Below are 18,133 nucleotides of genomic sequence, written 5' to 3'. Positions count from 1 at the left end.
ATCATATTCCATTTCAGTGTGCAAAAAACGCTCAGTTATTTCTTCCAGATAATTTATGTACATTTTAACAGAGAAATGCAAAAATCAAATAACTGTATAACACATGCTAACAACTGGAATCTCAACAGTCTCACTTTTTTTTTACAATCTTTTTTTTTAAACTCTTTTCAACATTTATTTATTTTTGAGAGATAGATCATGAACAGGAGAGGGTCAGAGAGAGAGGGAGACACAGAATCTAAAGCAGGCTCCAGTCTCCGAGCTGTCAGCACAGAGCCTGATACAGGGCTCAAACCCACGAACCATGAGATCATGACCTGAGCGACGCTTAACTCACTGAGCCACCCAGGCACCCCAACAGTCACACTTTTTTATACTTACTTTAATTTGTAAATAAAAAATGCCTTGTGATCCTAGTTATAATATTTATAACCTACAGGTGACCTTCATTGGATCTTTCATGATCTCCGACATAAAATTTATCTAAGATGTTTGTTCCTTAGCCAGTGACGCTAACAATGGTATTAATACCAGCAACAGTTCATGACAGTCCAGTGTGACACAGAATCAATGTTCAGACCCTCCCCCTAAACAACTGAGGTCGCACGTACACTGAATGCCTAACTGTTTTATTGTTACATGCGTTAGCATTTTCAGTAACTCTAAGTTTCCTATCTCAATCACATTTCCCTGTCATCCCATGATTATAATTTTCTCCTGTATCTACTGAATCATCCAGATGGGAGGCTGTGTATCACTGCACATTTCAGACCACTTTCTGAAGTAATCAAGAGCTTACGCACATGATCATAGATTTCAAAAATCCTTTTGATTTTCAAAAGCGAAATTTGGGGGTTATTATCCAGAAAGTTCTCATTTTAAATGACTGCCATCTCTGACTACGCTTTTCCTCTCAGGCTTCGGATTTCAAATCCGTAATACCCTTATTTTGATGTATACATTCTAAATCTCAGTTGGGAAATTCACCATTGAATTTTACACAGTAAAACCAGTAGAGGATCATCTACTAGCCCAGGGGCCCTCTAAGTGTGGTCCCGGGATTTGCAACTGTAGTCAAGCTTGGGAGAGTGTTTGAAATGCAGATTCTTGGGCCCCACCTCACACTTACTGAATCAGAATCTAAAATCAGAAGTAGAAGGAGGGACAGCAGTCTAGGCTTCAACACACCTAGAAGAGGTGGTACCCAGGCAAACCCGAGCGTAAGCACTGCCACAACTTGTGTCACTCACAGAGACACCCAAGTCGCAAAGTACAGCTCATAATCATTCTTCTAAGGTTTTCATTTCTAACAATTTAAGGCCAAGTCATCCCCTTAGCAACAAAGGTTGTTGGCGCGTTGTTTAACAACCATTGAGGAAGCTCGGTTGACTATACCTGGCAGTAAGTTTCTCTTCGCAACAGCACTCCATTCACCACATTTGTGATCTGGTCACACAGGCTGGGTCCACATCTCGTTGCGTCGTGCTGCCGCGGCTACACAGCACGACACAAGCGCTTGGCCACGGACTGGGAAAGCGTGGGCTCAGCTGGGTTTCACAAAGAGCAACGTGCTGAGTGTCTGCCGTCTTCCTTGCAGACTGACCACATGTTGCCTTCCCGAAAATTTACAAACAACGCAAAGTCTTTAAAATTATTTTTTAGTAGAGGGGGTGGAGGCAACTTACCTCTTTCATTGACACAGACGGGTTTGATTTTTTTTTTTTTTTTTTTTTTTTTTTTTTGGCTACTCTTCTCCAGTGTGTCATTTCTATTCATCTCCTAAACTGGAGTCAATTCTTTATCCAAGCAAATGCAGCACACAGTTGAAATGGAAGAATTTTTTTTTTTTTCCTCTTTGTGGCCTACATTTTCTCCTTAGAAAATAGCGAATTTCCTCAGGAAACAATTTTACCAAGGGAAATATAAAATGCATTTTTTACACGGCTCCAAAAGAGGTATTCAATTTTTGTCTGGCAAATCCTCAGCTGTATTTCACATAAAAGAAAATGAAGGAAATTGGAAATCCTTGCCAGGGGCTACTTATGAGCAGAGAGTTCACAGATTTCAGGGGCCTGATAGGTAATAACATCTCCTTTCTTTCTTTTTTTTTCTTTTTTTCTTTTTTTTTCATTTTGAAAAACGGGAAACATTATTCTTTCCCAACCCTGCCCTCTAACCCTGTCTGATTTCCTGCCCTTCCATATCGTAAGGCAGAGGCCAGGCTTCTCTCTCCTCAGCTATCCCAGGGAGCTCCGGTCACTCTCCTTTCTAGACTCTTCCAGCCACCAGCCCTCTTCTGAAGTAGAAATCATTTCTGCTTGACCAAAGCATATATCCATTTTTTTAGTTTCTGACTGTGGGCCACTGTCCTTTCTGGGCAATTTCATGAGTTGACATTCCTGCTTGTTCCCTTCCCCCCACCACACCACCGGGCATTTCCATGAACCTAAGACTCAATTTTTGAGAACAGCATCAGAAACTCAACTCATAACAAAGAGTGACACAAATGCAACAAAGTAAAACATACAAGGACTAGAGATAATATGGATTTCCTTATACACAAAAGTAAAAATGTTCATATTGTAGTGAGGGAGAGGGCTGAGGTCCAACAGACACCTCCAGAAGACTTCTATTTGTCATCACAGAAATAGGACACAGTTTCAAAAGCAAACAAATAAAAAGCCCTTAGACAAAAGGCATATACAAAACCCTTTTGATAAGGACATGACTCAAATATTTTCAGATTCAGTTCTTCTTTTCATCCAACTTGTTACGGTTTCTTAAGCAGGATGGATTTTTGATAATAAATTTTCAAAAAATATTAAAATTTTTTTGTTTCAAATAACATGACCAGTTTTAAGAGTACAATAAAAAAAAAAAACTATAGGGGCGCCTGGGTGGCGCAGTCGGTTAAGCGTCCGACTTCAGCCAGGTCACGATCTCGCGGTCCGTGAGTTCGAGCCCCGCGTCAGGCTCTGGGCTGATGGCTCGGAGCCTGGAGCTTGCTTCCGATTCTGTGTCTCCCTCTCTCTCTGCCCCTCCCCCGTTCATGCTCTGTCTCTCTCTGTCCCAAAAATAAATAAAAAAAAAAAAACAAATAAAAAACGTTGAAAAAAAAAAAAAATTAAAAAAAAAAAAACTATATAAGAGCACCTGGGTGGCTCAGTTGGTTAAGCGTCCAACTTCAGTTCAGGTCACGATCTCACAATTCATGAGTTCAAGCCCTGCGTCTGGCTCTGTGCTGACAGCTCAGAGCCTGGAGCCTGTTTCAGATTCAGGTCTCCCTCTCTCTCTGCCCCTCCCCCACTCAAGTTCTGTCTCTGTCTCTCAAAAATAAACATTAAAAAAAAGTCTAAAAAATTTTTTTAAAAATTTTACAGACTTCTAAGTGGTCAAGAAATCATGAAATGATTCTAATAACTGTGTCATTTGTGACAGATGATTAAACATTATTGCAGAAACTGAAGAGGAATCTTCTTTGAGACATTACAAAATGGAACATAAATAGGAATACATAAAATACAACAAAAATAAAGTTACACATGTAGCAAATCTAACCCAAAATGTGGGCTGGAGAAATAAATTGCTTTAATCAGTGTATGCTAACCAAATGTAAGTCCAATTCTTGGTAATATGAGGTTCATATTAATTGTACTGAATGGAGTTCATCTAAATTAGGGGTGGGAGTCTCCCCACTCTGGGCCAAAACTGCTGTAAAACAATTTAGTCCAAAAATAAAAAATAAAACGATTTAGTCCACCCTAATTCTTTCCCATCCATTCCTATCTTCCCCCCTCACACCCACACTTAAAAAACTAACAGGTGAAACTGTGCATCTACATAAAGTAATGGGCATTTCAGGGTTCTTTGGTGCTGTCCTGAATTACTGTCCACTCCAAAGCCTAAACTGTGGCATCACTCTATTTCTAAAACACGGATTAGAAGACCCTTTCAATGAAGGCTTCTTTATCTTGCACAATAAAACATCAAAATAACCCAAAAGGTAATAGTTCGATTTAATGTCTGGGTTACATTCCATATTGAAGTGGTATGTAAGTCTTTGCCCCTCAAAGACCACAAACAGCCTGGCAAACCTGTCTCGGATGATGTAAGTAAGAACTGCTCGTGGCAGAGTGACATTCTCAGCTTGTGGGAGATGAGATTCCTTTGGATCATGCCACATAGATGGGAAATGATTTGGGGAGTGTTATTTTATCCAGGGAGGAACAAAGCAGATATTCTACTCTCTAGATGAAAGGTCATACTGTCCACTCTGAGACAGGCAGAAAAAAACAGATATTAATTTAGTACTATGTTTAGGAAGCCCCCAAATGACCAAACTTTCAGATCGGATGACCTCAAAAATGAGAAAAATGTTACCTTTCCCATTATATATAAATGCATCAAACAAAAAACTCCAAACATTTTGCCAAGTTTTGTTAAAAGGGAAAAAAACACAACAAATTAATGAGGTCATAAAGAAATTGGAGAAAGTTTGATAAGTTTAACCATACTTAATGTAAATACACAAATCTTAATAGTTCCATATCATGTATTATTTTCTATTTTCTCAATAGAAATGACGAACACATTTAAAAAGTTTCATAAATGTATATGCTAAGAGGATAGATATATTAAAGTACCTGTTTTTTTGCAGATGAAAATTGTCTAATGTTAGCAATTTGACATAGTTCCACTTAATACATCTATAATACAGTCAAGTAAGCCAAATCAACCAGTGCATTTAAAAATAATTCTTTTAGGGGCTCCTGGGTGGCTTGGCTGGTTAAGAGTCCAACTCTTGATTTCTGCTCAGGTCATGATCCCACAATGGGCTCCACACGGGTGTGGAGTCTGCTTAAGATTCCCTCTCTCCCTCTTCCTCTATCTCGTTCGTGCTCTCTCTCAAAACAAAATTAAAGAAACATTAAAAAAAAAAATTCTTGTAGTACCTAAGGCTGAAGCAAAGTGGTTATGACAATATATAGGAGGAGATGCACTGGGAATCTGATACAGATGGAATGGAGCAGCCAGTGAAGTTGATTTTTTTTTTTAACGTTTATTTATTTTTGAGAGAGAGACAGAGCTCGAGGAGGGGAACGGCAGAGGCAGAGGGAGACATGGAATTCGAAGCAGGCTCCAGGCTCTGAGCTATCAGCATTGAGTCCGACACGGGGCTCGAACCCATGAACTGTGAGATCGTGACCAGAGCTGAAGTCAGACGCTTAACTTAGTGAGCCACCCAGGCACCCTGAAGTTGATTTGCTTTTTAAATAGAGCATATTAGATTTAAAAACATACTCTGTATTTTTAATATTTTAAGACGTATGCAATGCTTGGTGGCAGAGAGGCATCTGGACATCCAGCTGCCTGAAGAGACCTTGACACCCACAATGATGTTGCCTTTCGTCACTGCAAAATTTGAAAAGAAAAAAAAACAAAGTACTGGAGCTGCAGCCACATATTGTAATGATGACAGAACCATGAATGTGATACAAAATTTCCCTCTAATTTACCAGAAACAATGAGTAAAATTTTTTTGACGTTCATGCAAAAATGGCAGCCACCCTTGACATGCAGACGCCATTACCAAACATCATTACGAAAGAACGTTGTATGTCATTCATCTGAAGCTCCTAAGTCTTCTGTGGTGTAGAGGCCAATGTCAACAGTAAGTGCTTGCCACCTCTTTGCTGATTAAATTTTATCTAGTGTTGCAGCAAATCTCTGTAATGAATCTTTCCCAGAGACTATACTTTTTGGCCTGGCCACATAGCTGGCATATAAAACGTGACATGATTTTAGAAGCTCAGGAAGAACTCACTCTCAATTTCGCCAAATAATGGTATCACATGTTTATCCCAAAGCATAAATTAGTGGTTAGTATACCAAAAAATTAGTACGCCAAATTTTTTCTCTTCAGGGAGAAAAAGATGATCCTGTAAATGTTGTGATAAATACTCCTCACGTACCAGTGACTCGAGCTTTCAGACTGTGGCCTGGTCACAACCACACTATCAGGCAACGGTTCAAGATTGTATACTGATAAAAATATGAAAACTGAAAGCATAAAAGACGGTAAAGGGAAATGCTACTCATTGACATGCTGGTCTTTAAAGCTACGATCTCGAATATGGACTAGCTGGATAGAGCTTCAGAAAGGCCTTATCTTATTAAATTGTCCTCAATGATTTTAAACTGTTATTTCTTCCACAATTTTGTTTTCTTTGATTAACGCTGACTAATGAACACGATGAGCTTGGTGTCAGCGAGTTTAAATACACCTATGCTATATTTTCTTTATTAGCATCTTATAAAATGTTGTGAGACATGACTTTCCAGGTTTCAGGATCCACCTACTGAACTTGACCGTTCCATATATTTCACTTAATTGCTGGAATTGTAATGCAATATATATGTGGACTCTTTAATAATAAAAATGAAAATCTAGGGGCGCCTGGGTGGCTCAGTCGGTTGAGCGTCCAACTTCAGCTCAGGTCACGATCTCACGGTTCGTGAGTTCGAGCCCCGCGTCAGGCTCTGGGCTGATGGCTCAGAGCCTGGAGCCTGCTTCCGATTCTGTGTCTCCCTCTCTCTCTGCCCCTCCCCCATTCATGCTCTGTCTCTGTCTCAAAAATAAATAAACATTAAAAAAAATTTAAAAAAAACAAAAAATGAAAATCTATTCATTTTCACGAAGGCGGCTATCAAACTGTATTTCAGGTAAAAAAAAAAAAAAGATTTTTTTTTAAATTCAAACCTAAGGACATGAAATGGAGTCGTGACAGCATTTTTTCAAATTAGATTTAGCTGTTCTGAAAGATCTGTTTTTATTTAGAAAAGAGTTTCACCCTTCCTTTAACCTGAACAGTTGACTTCATCTTCTTCTTCCTCTTCTTCCTCCTCTTTCTTCCATCTTCATCCTCTTTCTTTTCCTCTTCTCCTAGTCTCCATCACCATCACCACCACTATCATCATCATCACCATCACCTTCATTATCATGATCATCACCATCACCACCACCATCACTGCCATCATCATGATCACTGTGATCATCACCATCATCAACATCACCATTACCACCATGACCACCATCATCATCCATCAGGTATGAATGGGATTGTATTCAGAGAAACTTGGCAGTTGGGTTCAAGAACAAGATAAAATCCATCCCTTATGGGATTTGTACTTCGAAAAGGGAAGGGGTATAACATATAGTACATAAAAAAATAAACGATAAGAGAAGCCCTTCATTAAATGCTAAACAAACTTTCAGAAGGTAATTGTTCCAACAGTTCAAACAAGTGATTAAACCTATAACATCCTTTAACTTTGGGAACTGAGTCTCTGCCTCAAGGGAAGTGGCTTAGTTATCTTTTAAATGGTCACAATATGTTATGGAAGAGAGGAAAGGAGACAGGGAGACAGATCTGAATCTAGTAGACTCTTACAATGCTGCAGATATGATGACAGGAATGTCCACCTAGTCACTATTTCATCTAAAACTCACATTAAACCCGCCAAACCCAAAAATAATGGCAGAGAAAATGAATTCTCAAAAAATAAGGGTTTTGAAAAAACCAGGACTAAGACAGACTGAGTTACAAAGAAAGCGAGTTAGAGGTGAAAGTGAGAGGGCTGTAACAAGTCATTTGATGGCGGAACCCACAAGTTAATTGGCCAATCAATTCTTTTGACTGGCTACAAAGACTGCTGGCTTTTCTACATGTCCGATCTTTATAAAGAGAATCTTACTGTATTGTTTCTGAACTCTACATCTTATAACTTAATTACAATTTTCTATGCGGGTGGTTGAATAAAGAAATTTAAAAATGTTTTAGCTTCAGTTATTCTGTAAAAGTAGCAGCCACTGTCATCTTATACTGTAAAAGGATGAGATTTTGAAAAAGTTGATGAAAATCCATAATAAAATCTCTGAAGTATAACAAACTATAAATGAATCTGGGTTTGGTGAAATATGGATATCACTTAAGACAATCAGAACTTTTCTGGCGCCTCGGGGCGCCTGAGTGACTCCGTTAAGCATCTGACTCTTGATTTCTGCTCAGATCATCATCTCATGGTTTGTGAGATCACACCCCGTGTTGGGTGGTGTGGAACATGCTTGGGATTCTCTCTCTCTCTGTCCCTCCCCTGCTCATGCTCTTTCTCTCAAAAGAAATATACAATTTTTTTAAAAGAACTTCTCAAACCCTGAAGTTGGTTTTAATGGACAAACCATGCTCAACGTCATGTCTACGAGATCCATTGCTCAGATAATGTTCAAGCCTGTATTTTTTGAAAATTAGTTCTGCTTGCAAAATACTTGATGGTGTTTTAACAAAAATGAATACAATTCTTTCCTACCATTAAGAAAGAATTTCCCAGTCTAAAATTCCAAAATTTGCATTTGAATGCTATTATTATGGAAAAAAATAGTTTTTCTAACTAGAACCATTCTTTCTCAAAGATGAAATTAACACTATCTCATTTCATTAAAATCCTCCTTATTCTCTGGATATTTGTATGAGGTTTTCTTCTTTTTCCTTGTAGAGCTGAGTTTGAACTAAATAGCCATTGATGAAAGAGTGTGTCTAGAAAGTCAAAAAGCATTGGAAATTGACAAGAAAACCACAATCAAAATGTATTAACTAATACTGATACTAGATACTCAATATGAAATGCTTAAGACAGTGCCTGGATTATTAAGTATTAGCTACTATATTTACTATTTTTCCATGAAATATAAACCATGTTAGTAAAGACAGCTACGTTTCAGATGTGCAATCACTAAATCGAAGTGCAAAATTGATATGGCACAGACTATTAAAAATGAAATATCTAGTATTGTAGGAAATGGGAGACGTGTCTCAAAAACTAAAAAAAAAAAGGCTAAGGTTTTGGGGAAAGGGATTTGGCCATGTATTATTTCTTTGTTTGAATTATTTATAAGAAAATAATATTTCTCATCAAATAACAATAAAGGAATATAAGCGATTAAAAGTTTTCCTTCCAAATCTTATATTATTAAAAAATAGCTAATATATCATTCAAAGAACCTTTCTAGTGAAAGAAATCAATTACATTAAAAGAAAAAGAAAGCATTTGGCAAAACACTGAAATTTCTATTATTAGTGAGAAATGATAATTAACAAAATTTCTCAACTGATTCACTTTTGCTAGAGAATAAAAAGTATGCATGCTCCATAATCAGAGGCAATGCATGTTTTACGTTCCTAGCGTCATTCTCAGGGCTAGACTCCATCAAATTGCTCTCTTTTGTAGAGGTAGGTATCCTAAAAGATTACCATTTCTCATATGATAGAAATTAAGGTCCGAAAACATTACGTGATTTAAACTACGTGCCAAAATGTCTTTCTTTTGGAAATTATCCTGATTGTACCCAGCAGTAACGTTCCAACGTGTTCTTCCACCTTAAGACTTGAGGAACACACATCATTTAAAAGTCAAGAGTCATCCTCCCTTTTTCCTCTGACCTCAGCTTTGCTCCTATTGTCACTTAATTCCCCAATGTGCTCTACAACCCACCCCAATTCGCGACTGGCTTTTATCTGGAGCTAAAGTTAAATTTCCCGTTCACAATTTGAGAGAAACAAATCAGCTATCTTCTGTTTTTCTTTCCTTTTATTTTCCATTCTTTTTCAAAGAATAAAGTTTCTTTCGGATTAAGAATATCCAAGACAATGGTCACAACTTGACTAGAGAGCACATGGGGAAACCATGAATTATTTTCATCATGTCAGCTAATCCACAGCTGTGCCACCTGTGAGTATGGATGGTATCCAAAAGGATTCTGAAAAGAAGCCAGGCAGTCTGTCTTCGATATATGAAAAAGAAAACTGTCAAACATTTTGCATAGTGGGGAGGGGTAGATGTTCAGAGGAAAATGGAAGCCAAAACTGACAAACTAGCAGTTATCTTCTGAATTCTATGAATCCCACACAAGCCATTTGCCTTCTGGACTAATTAAGAAATAATTTCTAAGAACCATTTTGAAGTCATCACTCAAGTGCATTCTGTACCAATATCTCAATCTACTACACTGGACTTCTCATTTAGTCTCCTTAAATGTTTAAGATTAAGTTTCAATTCAGGGAGAAAATGAAGTAACTGTATCAAGAGCTTTTGTTTTAAAAAGGTGAATATACTCATTCTAATGATAATGTAAAAAAAAAAGAAAAGAAAACCCTAATATGCATCATTTATCTTACTAAGATGTTGGCACATGTTTTACTGAGGATTTTGGATCTCTGAGACAAATAGCACCACAGTTATAAAAAACATAATCAGCAACTGATCCAAAGAAAATGTAAGATGACACAACTCCAAAATATTTTATCGGAACCAAAGAAGTCATAATAATCAGAGCAAAGCAGAAGCTCTGGGGATATCACTTTTTATGACAAACGCACCTAACTCTCCCCACTAACGAGTGTCTTTGGACTACATTTGATAACACCAGGAGGATAATTTCTTAGACTCCAGTATTCACCGCCAGTAAAAACACAGCTGTCAACTCACAGGACAGATTTCTCCTATACACTTTATAAAATCTGAATGTCCCAGTTTCTCGTAGCTCTGTTATTCAAATATCAAGATGGCAGCCAACAATATTTGTTGAGATGAAGTCCACTTGCAGGAAGACAAGACAAATTCCTTTTTTCATGGATCTGCAAGTAGCCAACATCCAAGATGCAAAACCAGGCTAGTTAATTCTTCCATTTAAATGACTATTCAAAGGTTTTTGATGTTGTGATTGTTATTTGCCTAGCCACTGTCTTGTGGATTTCAATGGAATACTATTAAAGATTCCAAGTCTATTAACAAAGCAGACACTTCGATTCATTCTGGGCTCTTTGCTTTCCTTGGTTCTCAAAATATTTTACTACCAACAGTTGCTTACTGGTAGGTCGTGGTTTTAAGCTGAACTAGTTATTCACTGTAAAAAATGAATGGTGAAGGAAAAACTCAGAATCACCTAGGATGTTACAGAGTAGTTTCACGTTGAGATTCAAGTATATAGTAAGTATACATTTGGTTCACCTGTCACTTGGTAGGTTAAAGTCAGGGAATATTTCTTAACATTGAATCTCTTTCCATAAGATTCCTAAAAGGATCTGCTCATTTGTTTTATTTAGAGGTCTTTGATTGCAAAGGACACAGATTCACTCAGATTAGCTGAGGGATGATAGCTCAATCACTGTAAAGATATTTGGCAGAATGAAGAGATCTTCAGGGCACATCAAGAATCACTTATTCTTGGGGTACCCGGGTGGCTCAGTAGGTTGAGCATCGGACTCTTGATTTTGGCTCAGGTCGTGATCCCAGGGTCGTGGGATCTAACCCCAAGTCGGGTTCCAAGTTTAGTGAGGATTAAACCCGCTTAAGATTCTCTCTCTCTCTCTCTCTCTCTCTCTCTCTCTCTCTCTCTCTCCCCCTCTCCCTTCTCCCCACTCACAGTCTCTCTCTAAACAAACAAGCAAACAAAACCAAAAGGCTCATTTTTTTTCTCAATTCTCAAGAGAAGAGTACCACTGACCCAGCTCATCTTTTTGGAATCAAGACTCACAGGTCACATATTGCTGGCTCACCTAGGGACTGGTTGCACTTGCAAAGCTGTCCACATCTAGCCAAAAAGGCCACAATGGGTGATAATGAACATGGCCATACATTACAGAGCAAGCTCATTAGTGTAGTAGAAGTGTGTGGTTTAAGCACAGCACTTAAAAAAAGGTGTGGTAGAAAGGCCATTATTGATATCTAGCACAGCGTAGGGCGTGGTCTCAGTCTGTCTCTACTCCTTGCTACTATGTGACTTTGGTCGAGTTAATTAACCTATTTGATTTTTAGTTTCCTCAGTATTAGTGCCACTTAAGGTCATTGTGAAGAGTCAATGAGTTAATTTATGTGAAGTCCTTAGGCCACTATCTGGCACTGAAATCACTGGGCAATTTAAGTTGCCCAACATCCTCTTTAATCATAGAGCCAAAAGGACCTCCCTTTTCACTTACTACGTGGTGTCTTTTCTTGAGGGATGACATCTGACTAAAGAAGGGTTAGGCTGCAAAGTCATCCCTCAGAGGCAAAACTAACCCTAATCAAAAAAATTTTCAAGAAGAATTTCAGTCAGCCCATAAATATCTCATACACGCTTTTGGGCACAGACTTCCTAATAGTAATGCATGTCGAAATGTATAATGTAAAATGAAAAGTATATAATTATGAGTAGACATGTCAACTATAATTGTACAGTATTCATTATGAGACAAACGTTAAGACAGCAAGAGAAAAAAAATAAATTAACCTGTGTACTGCCCTTTCATCCAGATACTCTTTTTGGTTTTAACAAGTTAAGGATATGCTGAACTGGGGCACGTGCACGTGTGTTCGGCTAAAGATGAACGATGGCCCCTAAACAACAGCCATGGGATCGGTGTGCAGATGACAAACCACGCCTTGTCACATGAGTTTGAGCTTCTCCTTCCTCTGGTGATGTAGTCCCCGAGGATCACCAAGGACTGAGTCCTTCAAGGACAGGGTACATCAGGCATCACTGTTGGGGCAGAGGCTGCGGTTGCCTCCGCTGAACTCAAGAAGTTGACAAAGAGATTCATAATACTGCTAATTATACTAGAAAAACATGCCGAGTAACGCCGTAGCCATTATCTTTGGAGTTGATCAAACATTTCTGGTACACTACATGTTAATTTTGAGATTTTGATCCATATGATGTTCATGTTCAGAAATTAAATCAATCAATTTCTGGCTATTTGGAGCAGTTCAGCCAATTTATGAAGATTCCCACTTGCTAGCTCTCATGTTCATTGCTATTTTCTTTTCGTGTCCGTGTAATGTCATCATTTCTTCTAATCATTGATTCATTGGCTCTGACCTCCTCCTAATTCAGTAACTTGTTCACTGCGGTTGTCTGTAAAGTAATGGTCACCCACTTGTCTGGCCACTGGAACACACGTTCACTAAGTCACTAATGATCAGACACACTTAAATCATTTATGTGTTTTCCCATAGGACTGAGCGAAATGTTCCAGACATGGCTGCATGTCCAGAAGTCATAAACGTATACCTTTTAAATCTGTGTGAAACTCTCTTCATGCACTTGCCTCAATCCCTCTACAGTAACTGAAACCACTGTTGCCATGATTTGATGACCATGTGTCCCAAGTTTTGACAACAGGGATGCTAGGTCTGTTATGGCTGTACCTAAGGGCCAAGTTCAAAACAGCTTCTTCCCTTTTTCTCTTTTTTTCTCCAATACCAGAATACTGTTGCTTTGGTTGAACCCAAGATAAAATAACTGGCTTTCACGTACAGGGCATGTTTTTACAAAAAAGACATGTTTCCTAAAGCACTAGTTTCCCACTCAGTCCAATGAGATGCTCGCCTTTTGGGACGGTGGCAGAAATGGGTGCAGCAACAGATTAGTGAACTCATTTCAGTTTCACGCCAAGGTGTTGAGCAGAATTGACTGTGAGGTCACCCGGTCACCTCCACTTCTAAATCGAGCTCTCTTCCAGGCTGAACATACATGGTTAAACCCCATACTTCTAAATCATATATGGCTGAACATATATGGTTTCTTCCAGGCTGAACATACATGGTTAAACCCCATACTTCTAAATCATATATGGCTGAACATATATGGTTTCTTCCAGGCTGAACATATATGGTTAAATTAGGGTAAGTATTAGGGCTACTTTCAATTGCCTTTTACAGATTAAGTGGGGAAGGGAGATCTCATTATGAAGAAAAGTCCATTTCTTATGGAAGAATATCTTCCAAGCATCAACTATATTATCTTTTCAAATATGTTTATGGAACCACTGGCTTCCATTTCATACTGTAGTTGAATTTGGAAGCTGACATGGGTCAATACTGACATGAACTGAAGTCTTTCTAATTTGTAACAGGGAAAAATAGATTGAAATTGTAAGAAGGGACAGGAGGGCATCTTTCAAACAGAAGAGAATTCTGTGATACGTGAATTATTGCTTAAGAAAATTCTGCGCAATTTAAGAAAAACAGGATGAGAGTTGATGCAAAGTGTTGCTCTCCTTTAAAGTAGATGGATCACTAAATCTGCCCATCTCAACTCTTGAAAAATCTCTTACGATTAATCTGCTTGCCAAGTAGCTTTCCAACTTAGATCCTCTCAAAATGTACATTGTTCCCTGACCCCTGCACAGGTACAGAGAGCATTTATATTCAAATGTAACTTTCTAAAAGCAAACTCACATAGAAAAGGTGCCATAGGCAGAGTTGAAAGCAACAGAAAACAGGAATGAAGAGTTAAATCATCTTTCTCAATTAATAAAAAAAGCTTAATTATGGGTATTTTACTTATGTATCCTTACATACTTACAGACCATCATACAACCTATTCTTTTCGTTTTTAAAAGATGATTTTCCACTACCGTTCCTAATCTAAATATGCACACCTTAATGATAAAGAAAAAAACCCACTGTGACAGGATGTTTGTTCCTCATCACATCCCTGCTGCTTCCATCCCCAGGAAGGAAAGATTTTCAGTGTTACCTGGGAAAAACATAACTGATGACATCATTTTTCTTGGTTCCAGTATCTACCAAGGCTTGCCCAGACATTTTCAACCTGTTACCACAACCCATGAATTATCTCAAGATTTTTTTAGTGTAATGAATATCACTTCTCTATGTGAAAATTATCACTTTATTTTTCCTTCAACAAATTAACTGGCCAAGAAGCAATGCCCTTATGTGCTATAAAAATATTAAGAAAATCTATTCCCAAAGTAGTCAATTGAGATACCTTTAAAGGGTGAAAATCACCATGAAAAAATTTGCCATTTCAAATCTCCAATGAGCACTTAAGCTATTTGTTCATACAATAAAGGTAGCTGAGGGTTTTTTGTTTTGTTTTGTTTTGTTTTTTAAGAACTAGATCGCATGACACCCAGGTAGATTATTGTGTTTCCTTGGAGAGTATCATTAACAAATGTGCTAATGACTAAAATTTGGACATTAGCTTACGTATTACCTTCCTGTTGCTTATATAAAACCTTTATATATGTGATGTCAACAGTCTCTGATTATGTATATGTGAGTGTTTGGGTGTGTGTGTGTGTGTATATATGTGTGTGCCTCAAGACTCAGCAAAGCTGAATGGCTCAAAATAATGAAAAACTGTACTATGCTTCCAAACTATCTGTTTTATCATGTAAAATATGGTTTTCTAAAATAATGCATTTACATACATTCAAGACCAAATATGATTGCTATATTTCAGCACTACTCTTAAATATTACCTTCATGTATATTACCTGTGTCACTGTTTCCATCCTAAGAACACAAGAGCATTTTGTACAACATTACATAAGCCTGAGAACAGACATGAGAGAAAATGCTCTGATCCTGAGATACAGCTACACTTCCCTCCACAGCTACCACTTGGTGCGCGTGCACACGCTCGCACACACACACACACACACACACACATTCTAGAGTGTCTGAATCATTTGAAATTGTCAATATTTGGCTATTGTTAACCTATAAAAATGGCCGTTTCACTTAAACAGCAGATACACCTACATAGACTTAAAAAACGGATCAAAAAATACCCTTGACATTTATTACTCAGAAGTGGGTTATGGTCAACTCCATAGAAAGGAAAACCTTAACATCACTATTCACTGGGAAAATTTATGAACCTCTGCTCCATCTACATTAAAACCAAACTGCAACCACGCAAAGAAAAAAAAAAAAGATCTTGTTAACAAGATGCCCGAACCAAAACAGAATAAATATACGCCTGGTCTTTGTTCTATCAGATGTCCATTCAAAGGTATCGATAATGGTTACATCATCAGATTTTTAGCGACAACTAGGTCCTAATATTGCATCTGTGGCTCACGCCAGGAGTCCCTTGACCCAGCTTGACAAGCGTGAAAGCATGAAATAAAGGAAGGTTAACAAAGACTGGTCTAAGGAAGAGTTCGCAACAATACCGCAATGCTCTTATCACCAAATTCGACTTTGCATCTGGACACTGAGATCTGAAAGATTTGCAAATAATGACAACATTCAAGCCAGACATTACGGACTAAAAGGGAAACACACACACACACACACACACACACACACACACACACACACACACAAATGCCTTCCAAGAGAGAAACATTCATTAGCCCCACTGGCAAGTGTCTAAAGCAAACAAGGAAACTGCAAAATAATTACTTAGTTACAAACAAACCCTTTTTAGCACAGTACCTTTTTGTGTTTGTCCCTCTTCCATATTCTCTTCCATGGCTACCTTTCTTCAGTAGAATCTGGTACACGGAATTAATCAAAAGCTCAATTAGATGTTGGAGAAACTGGTGATTTTTTTTTCCCTGGGAAGCTCCCACAGCAGTGGCTTGGGCAAGTCCTGGGAGCTTAGCAAAGGCTCCCTCGCGCCTCTTGTTTGCTTGGAGACAGACTGTCAAGTGTAATTTCATTCAAATTACTCTTCCGTGAAGATTATCAATTTTTCTTCTCAAAGCTGCCCATTGTGTACCACTGTAAGCAGGTATTCAAGCAAACAGCCTGAGAATTTTGGGGGGAAATTTGGTCTGAATCCCAGGAGCAGAGACTCTGTGATTCACAAGCCTTGCTTTGCATTTAAAATGGGGAAAAGAAATTGAGGTTTGTATGGAAATCTGGGCTTTAAATTGGAAAGAGGCTGAGCTGTGAACAGATGGAGGGGTGTCCTCCTAACATGAAGCAGACCACCAACCCATGATTCCCCCTCTTTGCCACCAGAGTGGGAAAGCCCAGATTCCTGCTGCTTCTTTATGCTGCAGCCTGATTCTCACCAGTCAGATACCTCGCGAAAATGCGAAAACACGTTTGCTTTGCTCTCCTCTCCGAGCATCTAGTTACTTTGATTTTAAAGTGGCAAGAAAGGCTGCAATCATACCATCTCAGGGTTTATCTGTAAGAGGTTATTATTGACAGAGGTTTTATAAGCTCACACCTTTCAGATTTAAAAAGATACAAAAATACGGTGTAAACCTTAAAGCCTGAAGGATATGTTTTAAGCAATTATTGTACTTCAGTGCATTACGATTCTTAAGGGAAAGGGAGAAAAACACTGAAGTTTTTCAAAAGGAATCTACTGATGTCTTTGTAATTTATTGTTGTAATTTTAGTCCACGAAAACTGCTGATTTTAAATGGGAATCTCTTGAAAGGGAATAGCTTCCAGGGTCATTATTGGGGAATGAGTAGGACAATAAAAGAAGGAACAAATTCGAGATAAGGAACGGCGGGATAAACAATTTATAATGGGAATCTGCAGTCTGATTTGGAATGCAAATCATAGCCCTGCAGTCTGGCAATAAATTAGCATTTGTACTTCAGCCCACTGAGCGACAGGGCGCAATCCAACTTCACAAAAGGTATAGTGAGAAAATAAACAGTTTCTCTTGCAAGGGCACATACAGCCTTACTTGAGTATCAAGTATGAGGAAGAATCCCTGTCCCTGTCTCCATGTCCAAATAAGCCAGCACATGGAGACAGACACACACACACACACACACACACACACACACACACACACACCTAATTCCTTACCTTTCATGAAAACTAATTCACATCCCAATTATCCACAGTTGAAGTTCCTTGCATTATAGCCTGTATTTCACACATATTTTTAAAGTGGGTCAGCAACACGTTACACGCCTCCTTTGAAATCATTACAAAAGCAACTATTTAGAGGCAAGACAAATCTCGTGCAACATCCCACTGGATGTCTCACGATTTCTCAGGAAACAGTGTTCAGACTTCCTCCTTTTAAAGTCATCTGTGATTTATTTTCCCCATTCAAATGAATTTAACCCACAGGTAAGTGTAGTTCAAATAAATAAAAAACCTATCTCTTCTGAATATATTTCAATCTGTATTCGAGGGTTTGTGAGCGAGCTGCTTGCTCAGGGCACAGACCGAAAGAAAGAAACCAAGAGGGAAATCAAGGAGCCAGATCACAGCAGTGTCCGTGCTCCAACTTAGCCCAGGGCTGACATAACCTGGCATAGAGTCAAAACACAATGGAGCCTCACTCCTCATTTACCTTCTT

The 18,133-nt window shown here is 38.4% G+C and overlaps 1 protein-coding gene across 3 annotated transcripts in view; it reads right to left on the bottom strand.

Moving 5' to 3' along the window:
- GPM6A (glycoprotein M6A) overlaps positions 1-18,133 on the bottom strand; it is a 352,146-nt gene that overhangs the window by 142,698 nt on the left and 191,315 nt on the right. Inside the window, exons 1-2 of one of the 3 annotated variants that reach the window (XM_060652843.3) lie at positions 17,632-17,683; positions 16,288-16,346 (exon numbers count right to left, since the gene is read on the bottom strand). The exons of 1 other annotated variant lie outside the window; for it this stretch is intronic. In XM_060652843.3, the coding sequence (XP_060508826.1) occupies positions 16,288-16,324 (37 nt within the window). In that variant the 5' untranslated portion in view covers positions 16,325-16,346; positions 17,632-17,683. Of the gene's footprint in view, positions 1-16,287; positions 16,347-17,631; positions 17,684-18,133 lie in introns of those variants that run through there. One more of the 3 variants, XM_060652844.2, reaches the window with a different exon arrangement.

Source organism: Panthera onca, chromosome B1, assembly GCF_046562875.1.
Source record: "Panthera onca isolate mPanOnc1 chromosome B1, mPanOnc1 haplotype 2, whole genome shotgun sequence".
In the NCBI taxonomy this organism is placed as follows: Eukaryota; Metazoa; Chordata; class Mammalia; order Carnivora; family Felidae; genus Panthera; species Panthera onca.
The sequence above is the reverse complement of the archived record's forward strand: the minus strand, read 5'-3'. Positions and strand labels throughout refer to the sequence as shown.